Below are 14,410 nucleotides of genomic sequence, written 5' to 3'. Positions count from 1 at the left end.
AACAAAAAGTGTACTTTTCATAAGCCAGTTTCTAACAAGGATTTTTAAAGTTTTTTTTTTTTAGGAGTGGCAGTTAGACTCCTTTTTGACCTATTTATCTGTAAACTTTTCTTTAAATCCAAGAAAGTACAGAAAAATATTCTAATTGTTTCCAGAGCAGAAGCGAACAGGTTTGCCACAATTTATTTTTCAAGATAATGTGGATTTGTTCAGATGAGGCAGAATTGAAATACAAATTTTCTTTTCCTAATCTTGAACTATGTGCTTGTATCTGATTGGAAATTCTTCATCTTCATAACAGACTAGTGTGGTTTGTGTCAGTTCACATACTGTGTGCAACAAACTTCAGAAATTATCTGGTGAGCAACACTGGCCTAGAACATAGGAAGGAAAGGGGGAAAGTCCCTTGAACAGACAGAGCCAGAATGTTGAAAATCTAAATGCTGAAATGCTAGTAAGCTGTTCCTTTTCCTTTCTCAGAGTTACTTATTAGTATTTTAAGCATAGTTTTAGCTAACGTGGCTCTCATTTTTCTGACCACAGTGGTAACAAGTTAGAAGTGAGCTGGAGAGCTCAAGGATCTAAAGGGAAAATTACCATTAGTCTGATAGTTTGGAAGAAACAGGAAAACTTGTATAAAGCAGATAGAAGCAGAATTCAAATGGGAACAGTCTGTGGCTTCTGGCCACATAGTAAAGAGGTTAATGGTGTTGTTCCTTTTACTGTTCCTGAGGGGACATTACCCTTACAGCATAGTCTAATGTATATAGGGATAGCTTTAAGTCATCAGTAATTGAATTCATGGTTAATGAATTCTTAATATTCTTAATATTCTTTAAGAAGACAAAGTGTGACTTGCATTTTTGAAATATTCTAATTTGAAATAGTTTAGACTTTTTTTTTTTTTTTTTTTCTTAACTGTGAACTTCACTCAAAGCTCTTAGAAGGCAGGAATTTTCATGTTTGTTCTCAGTTGTATGTTCAGTGCCTGGCACATGTTAGGTGATCAGTCAATAATTACTGAATGAAAGAATGAGTGCAAGTTTTAATCATCCAATGGCGTTAAATAAATAGGACATCAAGATAGTACCACCTTTAATGCATAAGGTGTTTTCCCTGTACCTACTGAATGAAGAACAACATAAAATAATACACATGTAAAGTTAAGATAGCCTGGACATTTTCAAAGATACTTCATTTATAGATGGAGCAAGGATCAAATTCAGATGCTTTGCCTGACTTCACAAAGCAAGTTACAGGTGGAGACAGAGTAACAAGGCAAGTCTCTTCAACCTCGCCTTCTGGAATATACTTGGTGATTTTCTTTTTTCATCTGGTGTTTGGAGAATTAAAAGAATATAGAGGTTTGTTGTGTTTTTGTTTCTTTTCCTTCTTTCTTTCTTTCTTTTTTTTCTTTTTTAGCAGTAGCAACCTTAGAGAGAATATTGAGTAGAACCCTTTATCTTCTTTTGTGCATGCTATTAAATTTTAGACTGTCAATGCTAGGGTATTAGCTGAGTAATGTTGGTACACATTATCTCATGCACAGTGACTAGACTTGTTTATAGTTTAGTACTTGAATGCATTCCGCTTAAGAGTGTGTGCCAGTTCTTTTAAAGAAGAAAAGAAAAATCTAAAAAGGAGAGGCTTGAAGAGGATCTCTCATTCAAATGGGGAGAATAGGATCTTATGACCAAGACTCTTTTAGCCAAGAAGCCTGAGCTGGAAATACAGATTTGCTTATTATTTTTGCATAGGTGAAAGAAGACTATCTTTTCCTTTTTTGGGGTGAGGGGATAGACATTAACAAATTGTTGTATTACTTGTATTCCATACTTTTTTAAAAAGATTATTAGTTTAAAGATTAATTAATTATTAACTTATTTTAGAGAGAGTGCACACGTGCGAGGGTAGGGGCAGAGAGAGAATCCTCCCCCAGACTCCCCGCTGAGCATGGAGCCCTATGGGGGTGCTCCACGGGGCTTGATCCCACGACCCTGAGATCATGACCTGAGCTGAAATCCAGAGTTGGCCACCCAGCTGAGCCCACCCAGGTACCCCTATAGTCCATACTTTTTAAAGAAATTTTTGTTAGAAATATGAATTCTGCAATCTGCCTTTCCTCTTTGTCCAATTTTTATTTCCTTTAGGGTCAGACATTTTTAGGGAGTGTGATCACTGAGGTAAAGAATACAATACATGTTTATTTTGACTATAGTATATCTTAGATTTCCTTTGCATCTAAGCTGTGTGTGTGTAATTTGACCCTTTGTTGATAGTTACATTTATACATGTAGTGGATTATTAGATGTGCAGGGGAGTGAATTTTAAATGCAAATTTCAACAGGCTGCCGGTGGGGGGGCGGGAGTTGAAGGGGTGGGAAATGACTACAGGGCGTAAAAAGTGGTTGGCTTTATTTCCTGGGGATATTCTCAAGCTCAAGGAAACAGAATAACTTGTCTCCCTATCGCAACTACTTGGTGTCTGTTATAACTCCCTGCCATGTCTTGTTCATTACTAGAGCAGTAATACAGCTCTAATCAAATTTAGAACAGTTTTTGTTTCAATGTAAGTAAATTAAATTAACTGAAATTATTGTGCTATAACTAATTATCATAAAAATTATCAGTCATCGTGTTTTTATGAGCTCAGAATTTCATAAACTACCATCAACAAGTATTTCCTAAAATGGGTTCCTAATGACATGTATAATGCAATTGCAACTAACTTTTGAAAGAACTGGTGCATTTTCTTCTCATTTGGTGATGAAAATAATGAACAAAAGCTAAGTAAATCCGTTGGCATCAGCATTTTGAAGTAAGAAAAAAAGCCAACTTTTCAAAGTTTTGTTTGCGCTTATTACGATTGAAGGCGGATTGTCAAACCTCCCATATCTGTGCTATTAAAAAAAAAGTTTTCAGGATAATGAGCTTGAGTCTCTTTAAGATTTTTTATGAGTCTTCAAAGAAAAGTGTCAATATTCAGTATATAATGTTTCTAAATTCATAATGCTATATTTAATAAAAATATAAGATATTGGAAAACAACCAAAGAGATCTTTGATTAAGATCAGACAAATAGAAACTCATTAGTCAAAACACTTCTTTCTCTGAATATTCTATTTCACTGAAATTTTCTTAGGGTGTATTTCTTTTGACTGTAGAGTTAAAGTTTATTATCATCCATATATGTTTTTAATACCTTTTCATTTGATTCACGGTGCCTGTGCACTATTTTATAGCACCTAAACCCTTTTAAAAATACATTTATATGGTGAGGTAGATGCTTTTTTATGAAGCATGTTGGGGTGTGTATTCAAGAGCCATGATTGTGATGACTTTATAAGGCTTTGTTATAGTTATAATAAATCTGGATGAGAGCCTTGATATGTTTTAATGTAAAAGCAGTTATTTTGAACTCTATTGTTTGGCATGCGATTTATTTTATAACAAAGGGTTATTTTTTCTTGTCTTACCGAAGTAGATTTTATAACAGCATGTAAACTCTGAGAAAGTTTATGCTGCTGAAGGAATGTGAACCATTTTTCTAACTCAACAACAGTGTTAGTAAAGGGAGCAGAAATACAGGGGGAGGCACAGGACTAGTGTGGTCTGTTTGCCTAAAGAACTTCTTTTTCTTTGATTCATTGATAACATTCTTTCCTCCTCAAGGCAGAATTAAAGCGTTTGTGTCTCCTGTACTCTTTTAAGTGAGGATTTCTTTTTTTTGTTGTTTTTTTTTTTTTAAGATTTTATTTATTTATTTGACAGAGAGAGACACAGCGAGAGAGGGAACACAAGCAGGGGGAGTGGGAGAGGGAGACGCAGGCCTCCCGCCAAGCAGGGAGCCCGCTGCGGGGCTCGATCCCAGGACCCTGATATCATGACCTGAGCAGAAGGCAGATGCTTAATGACTGAGCCACCCAGGTGCCCCTTAAGTGAGGATTTCTTATTATTGATATGTAAATGCAAGTTTTTAAAATTTCATACTGGGCATGTTATGAAAGTTCCTAAAACTGATTTGTATCTTTATAAGGGATGGGCATTTGGGGGGAAGGAATGCTCCAGATTTTCACCTATGAGGGACATTTTATTTTTGCCTTTCAGGATTACCTTAAATTACATATATGGTAAACAAAGAAAATTAAATATAGGATTTTACAACTCTAAGCACAAATCTATTAACATGTCCAGGATGATGGAGAATATAGATTAATTTTGGTTTTAAAAGGAATTTAAAGTAGAAAACAAATTCACTTGCATGAAATAACTAGTTCTTCATGATTTTTAAAAGCAGTTCTATGGAAAGCAAATACAATAGAAATCATTCCCTTATGAGTTAAACGAAGATCATTTGCATTTAATGAATATAAATCTTGTTATTGGCCAAGATGGACTTCATTGATTTCTTGTAATTCTATAGTGAACCTCATGGAAATAAGGGAAAAGGGTCAAATTTGTGACTGTACTACCAGTGTGCACTTTAGAATTGGAAGAAAACATAAATACATAATATGGAAGTTGTCTTGGAAACACTATGTGTTTTTTTTTTTTAATTGAGTGTTACATAATAAATGAGGTTTAGAGTGTGAGCGTGTCTCCTCACGTTACTCCAGGGTCCTCCTTCCTCTCTATATGTTTCCACTTCAGACAACTTTGTGAAATAAGTGCTTTAATTTGTTCTGGCTTTGCATATTAAGTTAAACAAAAATTGCACACCAGAAAGATTCATGTAATAATGTTTGAGACAAGTTTTTTATTTATTTTTTTTAATTTTTTTATTGTTCTGTTAATCACCATATATTACATAATTTGTTTTGGTGTAGTGTTCCATGATTCATTGTTTGTGCATAACACCCAGTGCTCCATGCAGAATGTGCCCTCTTTAATACCCATCACCAGGCTAACCCATCCCCCCACCCTCCTCCCCTCTAGAACCCTCAGTTTGTTGTTCAGAGTCCATCATCTCTCCTGGTTCGTCTCCCCCTCCGACTTACTCCCCTTCATTCTTCCTCTCCTGCTATCTTCTTCTTTTTCTTTTTTCTTAAAATATGTTGCGTTATTTCTTTCAGAAGTACAGATCTGTGATTCAACAGTCTTGCACAATTCACAGCGCACACCATAGCTCATACCCTCCCCAATGGCTATCACCCAGCCACCCCATCCCTCCCACCCCCGACCACTCCAGCAACCCTCAGTTTGTTCCTGAGATTAAGAATTCCTCATATCAGTGAGGTCATATGATACATGAGACAAGTTTTTTATAAACAAGAGACTTTTAACTGGCTCACTTTAAATGGTTGTTGACCTTGTTTTCTCTTTTTTTTTTTCCTTGTGCCTTTTGCTTACATTTCTTAATCTCTGACTTGAACCCCTGGAGCCAGCTCACCCCTTTGCTGGGCCGGTTCCTCATCTGTCAAGCTTCCAGGCTCCTGCCCTCCTTTGAGCCTGCAGAATGGTCCTGAGCCAGCCTCTTTCTCTGTCATTGGAGCTGTGTGCTTGCTCCTAGAATGACCTGGCCTACCCAAAGGGTCCTGGAGAGGCAAGTAGGAAGCTTTTCCAAAGTAGTTTCTGGCTGGAAGCTACATGAACAATATACACATAGCATTTGTCTTCTTTCATTTTCTCTTCATTTCCTAATTTTGTTTCTCTTTTGTCTTCATTGAAATACTCTCTCTTTGTTAAGATTTTGCCCATCATTTGGGTTGAGCCCTTGTGGCATAGGATTTCCTGGGGAAGTTGATTGGAAACAGAAAAATTCCCTAAAGCTGTCTGGTGTGAGAGAGAGGGACGAGGCGAGGGTTTGGATGCTGTGCCAGCAGTGTGTGATTGTGTTGCTTTAGCTTCCTCATCAGCTGCAGTCCAGAGTTTTGGACATCCAGAATCTGAAGATTCCTTATATTTCTAACTTTTGTGCTGACTTTTGCTTGGTTCTTTCATTTATTTTGTTTTATCAGAATACTGTTCCTAGTAACTTAAGAAAAGCCTTTCTGTTTGTCCTTTGATATTCTGTTCAGCGTATGTACTTTTTACAACTCTAGGTGGTCACTGTTACTGTTGTGTTTGTGGCTTTTAGAATACGTGTAAGTATAATATAATATTTTACATTTTGCACATACACACATACACACATTCATTTATTTCCATTGGGATAATCTTTTGCAGATAAGCCTTGGGTCCATTTCCTATCCAGTCTTGGCCCAAATCTTTTTTTTTTCCTTAAAGATTTTATTTATTTATTTTGAGAGAGAGAGATAGCAACAGAAATAGCAAGAGAGAGAGCACAAGCAGGGAGGAGAGGGAGAAGCAGGCTTTCTGCTGAGCAGGGAGCCTGATGCGGGGCTCCATCCCAGCACCCTGGGATCATGATCTGAGCTGAAGGCAGACTCTTAACCGACTGAACTACCCAGGTGCCCTGGCCCAAATCTTTTCTGAAAGTGTTTAAAGGAACCCAAAAAGGACAAATTCATTTTCAGTTTATGGAGTAGGGCTCTTCTCTGTTTCCAGAGAACAGGCTGATGGGCCTGTGATGTTGATTATTTTGTTCATTTGTGTCTGGCAGCTTTCAGAAAGCATGCTTCAGGGCTGACTCTGTTTCTGTAGGCTTTCCATACTACTGTGTAAGACGTTTGTGCCTACACACGCTTCTCTGCTTGGCTGGGGGGATGCGTTTGCAGGCAGAGTGTTGATCTTTATCCCCACTGTGGAGTCAGCCTTGGGGAAAGAGGAGGTAGTACCTGATGTGCTTTGATTGTTACTTGTCTGTGTAAGCACTTTATCAGCATATGCTTGGTGTGCCTGATCCAGGATGTGCTTTCTTATAGGGAAGCATATACAACATTTTATATATCACCGATTGGAATAATAAAGGGTCTGCTTTGTTGAAACGTGTCTAATTCAAAGCACCCAGAAACCTTGACTTTTTATAGTTAGAACTGGGCTGCTGGTTGGGAAGGTGCTTTTGTACTCACTTCTTCTTTCATTTTGCTATGGACTTGTTGCCAAGTTCCATGATTATAGACTTCCTCTGTTGAGGTCCTACACCCTTGTTTTGTAAGATTCACACACCCTTCTCCTGTAAGTCACTGAATTTGTATGCAGGTGGACCTTGAGGCCTGGTCTTCTGAGTTGTGCCATTGTACTTTCTGTGGGTTTGAAAAAGTGTCATGCCTCAAAATAGATGAGGAGGTGGTTTTCCATGCACAGTTACAAGGTAGGTGACTGCACAATTGAAGTATCAGGAGCTTCTTGCTACATTTGGACCTGCATATGCTTAGTTAGGTAAAGAGCTAAGAGAAGTAGCATAGGCTATAGGTGGTCAGAGGGGCATGGAAAGCCTTTACATCTTGCCACATCTTGCTAGGGAACACACATCCCAAGGACTGCAAGGCTGTGGTTGACATTACTCTTCTAAAAATGATCTTTCGGCTGTATTCCACGCACCCCCCCACCCCTGCCCACTTAAATTAATGGAGAGTGTGGAGATAGGAAAGGAAATTGGTATTTCTACACAAGAGGCCAGAGGATAGGAGAGTTTGTGAAAGTGAAGAGACCCAGGGCTCCTTCCGCAGAGGAGTGATAAATCCATTTGGATGGGTTTTATTTATGCTTTAATTAAGAGAGAAGCTATATGGTAGGACAGGGAGAGGAGTTTGAGTACTCTATTTGGAGAATAATTCAGAGGCCAGGAAGCATGCTCTTGTTCTGGAATAATTTTGTGGGTGGTTGCTGAGAGGCCCCTCAGCCTTTCTCCATGGGTGCTTATTTCTTGTTTTTTAAGTCTAAAGTGTGTGGTATAGTTACTCAAATGCAAGATTTAACTTGGAGCATAGCCTTGCTTCGGAATGGGAGGAGGCAGACGTGGTGAGCCCCCAAGTCCCATTTGAAGTAGGATTTCATTGTTGAGGTCATTCTGTAATGGGAATCCTAAAAGGACAGCTAAGAATTCAGTTGTGCCGGTAAGTTGCACGGTTAGCCAGAAGCATGGCTCCGCAAACTCTGAGAAGCCGCCAACCCAGTTTTTGTTTGCCAGCAGCAAGCATGTTTTATCATGTGGCAGTTCTAGGCACAAGGTTCCCCAAACCAGACCTTTAGCTCTGATTACTCTTGTGAGTTTGAGACCATCTTTCGAATTAGTGCTTTCATTTTCTTCGGATAGACACCCGGAAGTGGAATTGCTGGATCATATGGTAGTTCTAGGTTTAATTTTTTTTCCCTATGTTTAATTTTTTGAGGAACATCCATACTGTTTTCTAGAGTGGCTGCACCAATTTACACACCCCCATGAGTGCACGCAGGGTCCTTTCCTCCACATCCCCAGCCCTTGTTCTCTCTCTCCTCTCCCTCTCTCCCTCCCAGCCGGTATGTGTGTGTGCGCCTGCACTCGCGCGATAGTATCTGATTGTGGTTTCCATTTGCATTTCCCTGGTGATGGGTGATGTTGAACACCATTTCAAGTACATGGTGGCCATTTGTACGTCTTCTTTAGAAAAATGTCCATTCATTTCCTCTGCCCATTTTTTCAGTTTGTTTGTTTTGCAACTGAGTTGCATGACTTCTTTGTGTGTTTTGGAAGTTGACCCTTACCAGATAGATGATTTGCAATATTTTCTCCCATTCTGTTGGTTGCCTTTTCATCTTGTTGATGGTTTCCCTTGCTGTGCAGAAGCTTTTTAGTTTGATGTAGTCCCACTTGTTTATTTTTGCCTTTGTTGCCTACGCTTTTGGTGCCAAATCCAAAAAATCATCACTAAGAGCAACGTCAAGGAACTTACACTCTATTTTCTTCCAGGAATGTTATAGTTTCAGGTTTTATAGTTAAATCTTTAATCCATTTTGAGTTTATTTTGGAATATGGTATAAGATAATGGTCCTCTTCCTTCCCTCCCTCCTTCCTTCCTTCCTTTTTCTTTCTTTCTCTTCCTTCCTTCCTTCCTTCCTTTTTTTCTTTCTCTCTTTCTCTCTTTTCTTTTGTCTTTTCTTTCCTTGCATGTGGCTCTCCAGTTTTCCCAATACCATTTATTGAAAAGACTGTCCTTTCCCTATTGTATATTCTTGGCTCCTTTATTAAAAATTAATTGACTATATATGCTTGTGTTTATTTCTGGGCTCTCTATTGATCGATAGGTCTGTTTTTAGTGCCAATAAGTTTTTAGTGCCAATACCATACTTTGATTAATATACCTTTGAAACATAGTTTGAAATGGGGAATTGTGATCCTTCTAGCTTTGTCTTTTTTCTCAAGATTGCTATTCAGGGTGTATAGCACAACTAGTTATAATACAGAGTTACAAGGTAGACTTTGATATTTAATTCTCCAAATTGGTTGTAAGCACCTTCAGGGCAATTGATAAATTCATGGATGTATTTAGTTGAGTACCTTTTTATTCAGGATTTTTTTAGTTGGGCTGGTGTTCCCCTTGCAAGAATTAGAAGACTGACCCTTGTCTGTGCAAATGCAGGAGCCAGTCTTGAGTCAATGTATATACAACTTAATTCATAGGCTATTAAACATGGACATCAGGCTATGATAACTAAGCTAATTTTGGGCGCCTGGGTGGCTCAGTTGGTAAGCGTCTGACTCTTGATTTTGGCTCAGGTCATGATCTCAGGGGCCTGAGATTGAGCCCCTGTCGGGCTCTGTGCTCAGCGGGGAGTCTGTTTGGGATTCTCTCCTCCCTCTGCCCCTCTCCCTGCTCTCTCACAAACACACACACACACACACTCTCTCTCTCTCTCAAATAAATAAATAAATAAAATCTTAAAAAAAAAAACTAAGCTAATTTTATTTCTGGATGATTTTTCTACCTCTAGTTTCTCACACTTGTAGCTGCAAAAAGTAAAGATTTATCGATATTTTTGTTACCTTTCTTTGCTAATTTCCCCATTGCAGCTTTGCTTAGATGGAAACAACCATTCCTCTCTGTAATCATTGTGAAAACTTTTCTCCTTATGATGGAATATAAATGGATACAAATTTTAAATTTCTTTGATTCAGCAGTAAAATGAAGTTCTTACATTACCGTAGATATTGTCAGAGGTTTCCTTAGGGAAAACCTAATGCCAAGGACTGTACACACGGGTTGAGTGTTCGAGACTAGGGCCTTCAGCAAAATGTGGTATGGCCCCTGGGGAGAAGTTGCTATTTTGAGAACAAAAAGCAGGGCAGAACCAATCAGTGGCTAAGAGTTTGGACTAAGTTGTGGTTTTGTCACATCCTAGTCAGTGACCTTGGGCAAATCCCTTACGCCCTCTGAACCACAACTGCCTCTTTTATGAAATTACGGTGTTGTGAGGGTGATATGAGCTGATGTATGTAGAATTGAAAGCACAGTGCCTATTACCTTGCAAATACTCAAAAAATGTCAACTATTGTCATTATAACATTGATGAGGGTGAGGACGATGATGATTATGATGATCTTAGGAGAGTCAGGTGAAATTGATTTTATGCTTTTGTTTTTGAATTACCCGTAAGAGTGATTTATTCATTACAACTAGTAGGTGATCTTACAGATGGATTTGATCTCAATAGAAGTAATGATCCCCTAAGCATAGGTTAGTTTATGAAATTACTGGGAAAAAGAAGTTCTTTATTAATTATTGTCAATATGATCACTAACTCTGCAAAATAATACATTAATGCACTTTTTCATTAGTATTAGTGGCTCATTGAGAAAACCCATGAAAATAACTCCCTTAGTGAGTTTTGGTTTCAGAAATCAAACTGAAGCACTATAATCAGATGAGCAGGGATTGCAGGGGCCTGCACAATTGGTACAACTAGCTCCAACAGAAGTGGCTGAGTGAACGCGTCTGCTGAGACATTTTCCTTGATGGTGTTACATAACATCCCTCAGCTGGCTTTGTTGACGTGTGGTATCCTTTGTGAGGTCACCAATGACATTATCAACAATTCAGAAGCAATGATACTGAGTTAAAGTCAGTCAGTCACAAAACTCACATCCAGGGTCCACCCGGCTGCTGTCTATATGGGGCGGGCACATGCATTGTTTAGGTAAATAGAACTAGGTCTCTATTCTCTGTCCCTCATTGTCAGGGGAGCCCCGTTAGCCTGGAGATAGCATGGTATCTCTGCACTGCTAGGGTTTCCCTTGTGGTGTGATAGGCGCCCATGAGAATGTGTATAAAAGTGTCGGGAATGGTGATGGTGGGCTATGACAAATGAGTGCCGTCCAAGTTGGCTTAGTTCAGGCCAACCTCGGATGTAAGGGCTTGCTTAGGGTTGACTGAGTGATGAATGGAGGCTGCTAGCCATCATATATACCAGTTGTTTTGCATAACTTGGGAAAGAGGATCCATTTGATGAAGAGACCTCCAGCAGCAGAGAAACATATGCGTGTGAAATATTTTTTCTGGTGAGAATCTTAATAAAAAAGACGAGTGTTAAGTTTGTCAGAAGGAGTGAGGTCAGAGGAAAAATAAAATTTTCAGAAATACCAACTTTTATTTTATATATAATTTATAGTATTCCAGAATGAATTTTCTATAGAATCACAGTTAACCAACTGCACTGAAATTCTTTGATTTAGTGTAGTTATGCTAATAGATTCTACTCATCCTATATGGACTCAAATATTTTAACTGTACCATAATTTACATTGAGATAACTCTATGCTCTTTATTATCCCAGGTTAAAACTGACTTCATATTAAATGTTTTCCTGAGTCATGAGATGCTTGTAGAGTATACGGTATGTTGTCCAGACAGGTCGGACCTCCCCCATTCAGGAAAATAGGGTAGTGGCTTCCCTGTAAGATGTGGGTGTACCAGCTGCTATGGTGAACGAAAGTCTTAGGCGGGTCGAATTGATATTGAACAAGATCAACTCTAAGTTAGAACTCTTTTTTTTTTTTTTTTTTAAGGTGATCACACGGTGTTATCTTTTCTTGTTTAGCTAAATAAAAAGCTGGCAAGAGTTCTTTTGGTGGAATTTGCATTTTTATGCACTTTTTTGTATGTTGTTTTTGAAAAAGTTAAAGGATATTGAAGCATGCTAAAAATCTTAAAAATATAATGAGTCCAATAGTGGAAACGCACACGCACAGACTCACACATATAGACTTAATGTGTGTGTGTGTGTGTGTGTGTGTGTGTGTGTGTGTGTGTGTATATATATTTCAAGGTAAGAAGGAAGTCAAGAGCTAACACAATACAAGACTTTATTTAGAAATATATAGCCAGGGGCACCTGGGTGTCTCAGTCAGTTAAAGCATCCGACCCTTGATTTCCCCTCAGGTCATGATTTCCGGTTGCACTCTTCGCTGGGCGTGGAATCTGCTGGGGAGTCTCTCTCTCCCTCTCGAATCTGCCCCTCCCTTCCTCCCCCTCCCCTTTATAAAGATTTTATTTATTTATTTGATAGAGAGAGAGCGAGTGCATGCAAGCGAGCAGGAGAGGGAGGTAGGGGGTGTCAGTCAGGGAGGAGAGGCAGAAGGAGAAGGAGAAGCAGACTCCCCACTGAGCAGGGAACCCACATGGGGCTGGATCCCACGACCCTGGGATCATGACCTGAGCCAAAGGCAGATGCTTAATGACTGAGCCACCCAGGTGCCCCTCCCCCTTCTCTCTAAAACAAACAAACAAAAAAGAGTGCTTATATGGAGAGTGTCCCCTTGAAATTGTGGTGCCATGCAACCCTGGCTAGAAAAAACCTTTCTTTTTAGGTTCCCTTAATGAAAGGAATTATAGCAGTCCCTAAGAATTATCTTCTGTCACTTTGTGGAAGGATCAAGGCATGGTTTCCTTTGACTTTTAGTCTGTCAAATGTGACCCCTTAAGGACAGGAGTGCACAAGTTGGCTCCAGTGAGAGCTTCACTGGGAGGGGAAAGCCCAGGAAAGGAGTTGTGCCACCATCTGAATTAACCCTGTGCCAGAGAACCTGAAGTACACGTGAGGCTCGCTGCCTGCTGCTGACAGGCTTCCACCGGTCTCCTTGGGGAGCGGATTAGCGGTTGAACACAATTGCAAGTACAGCATGTAGTTTTGTGAGTCACACAATGCCATGTCTTTTCCTGGCACTCTTGACTTTATACTGTGTAAATATCTTCAGTTGTCTCATAACCTGCTTTCCTTTCTTTAATTCCTGTTGGAAGGTGACTTTTATGTGGTCAATTCCCTTGTCTCAGTTTTTTCGTGTGTTGCTTTTGGCCCATGATAACTTCCTTATTTAATGTTTTGTTTTCTAGCTTAACATCTTTTCAGAATCTTGCACGGTCCCTTTTTACTATGGGGATTGTTATCTGATAAAAATCCCAATTCACTTCTTTCTGTTCCCTTTTTGTTCTTCTTTGTAGGCTAAGAAATGGCATTTCAAAAGGCAGTAAAAGGGACTATTCTTGTTGGAGGTGGCGCCCTTGCAAGTGTCCTAGGCCTCTCTCAATTTGCTTATTACAGAAGGAAGCAAGTAAGTAATTATGCATGTATTGATTATACTTTGAAACTTATATCTGTTAAAGAACTGCACATGGGGCGTGTGTTTGTTAACGGTTTGTTTAGAAAGTACTGTTTCGACTTGATCTGACAGACACTGATTTGGAATACTACCTTAAATGATCCTTGACAACTGTGTGTATCATTTTTTTAAAGTAAACTTTATCACAGAGCGTTATATTATTTAGCTTCTATTTTGGCTCTTTGGTTTTAAAAGAGTGCCTCATTTCCAAAGCCCACGGTTTTGTTCATTTAGACTTTCCTTGTCCAATTCATCCGAATGTCTGGATACCTTCTGTGTTCCTGCCAAAAGTTTGTCTTATTAGAAGGCAGGCAGGCAGGCATCTGAGACAGGAAATGGAAAAGGGCCTATACAAAAGGCCCAGCGTTGAATCTTGGGTTTATTTCTTAAAGGTTTACTTACTTATGTAGCATTACTTTATATTGGGTCACATATTTAATGGGAGAAGGCCATGAAATGAGATTGCTATGAAGTTTCCAAATAATTTAAAGTGCTCAGTTTATTTTCATTTTATTTATTTTTTTCCCTTTGTACTACAACTACACCAAATGGATGCCAGGAAATGATTTTGGGGACTGGTTTTGTTCTTTTTTTGGCTTGAAATGCTAGCAGCCGCCTCAGTAGTTAGGATTACTAGTCTCCTGTTCTCCCTTCCCCACGACTCTAGGGCATTTTACGATACCAGTTTGGTGGTGTGGCCTGACTCCAAGATGGAGATAAAGGAATTTGGGAAGCTGTTTGCAGCTGGACTACCTATTAACTACTCATTTTGTACATTTTTGTGAGAGCCTGTATGCCATGGCTTGTCTTGCACTTGGTTTTTGCTTTGTGCTCTGAGGCAGTAGAATCAGCCACATTGCTTGGAATCCCAGGTCCTGAGTGAGAATTACTACTTTATTTATTTATTTATTTATTTATTTATTTATTTATTTATTT

General features: G+C 39.0%; 1 protein-coding gene across 6 annotated transcripts in view; it reads left to right on the top strand.

Annotated features, from left to right (window-relative positions):
• GPD2 (glycerol-3-phosphate dehydrogenase 2) overlaps positions 1-14,410 on the top strand; it is a 212,275-nt gene that overhangs the window by 97,412 nt on the left and 100,453 nt on the right. For 4 of the 6 annotated variants that reach the window (XM_073883937.1, XM_073883944.1, XM_073883931.1 and 1 more), the window contains exon 2: positions 13,317-13,426. In XM_073883937.1, coding sequence (XP_073740038.1) covers positions 13,325-13,426 — 102 coding nt within the window. In that variant the 5' untranslated portion in view covers positions 13,317-13,324. Of the gene's footprint in view, positions 1-7,192; positions 7,214-10,963; positions 11,017-13,316; positions 13,427-14,410 lie in introns of those variants that run through there. The other 2 variants (XM_025855798.2, XM_025855789.2) reach the window with 2 other exon arrangements.

The sequence above is a fragment of the Callorhinus ursinus genome, unplaced genomic scaffold (genome assembly GCF_003265705.2).
Source record: "Callorhinus ursinus isolate GAN/ISIS: 27379988/994484 unplaced genomic scaffold, GSC_fseal_2.0 scaffold2, whole genome shotgun sequence".
NCBI classification, from domain to species: Eukaryota; Metazoa; Chordata; class Mammalia; order Carnivora; family Otariidae; genus Callorhinus; species Callorhinus ursinus.
Note: the sequence above shows the minus strand (reverse complement) of the source record. Positions and strands in the feature narration are given on the sequence as shown.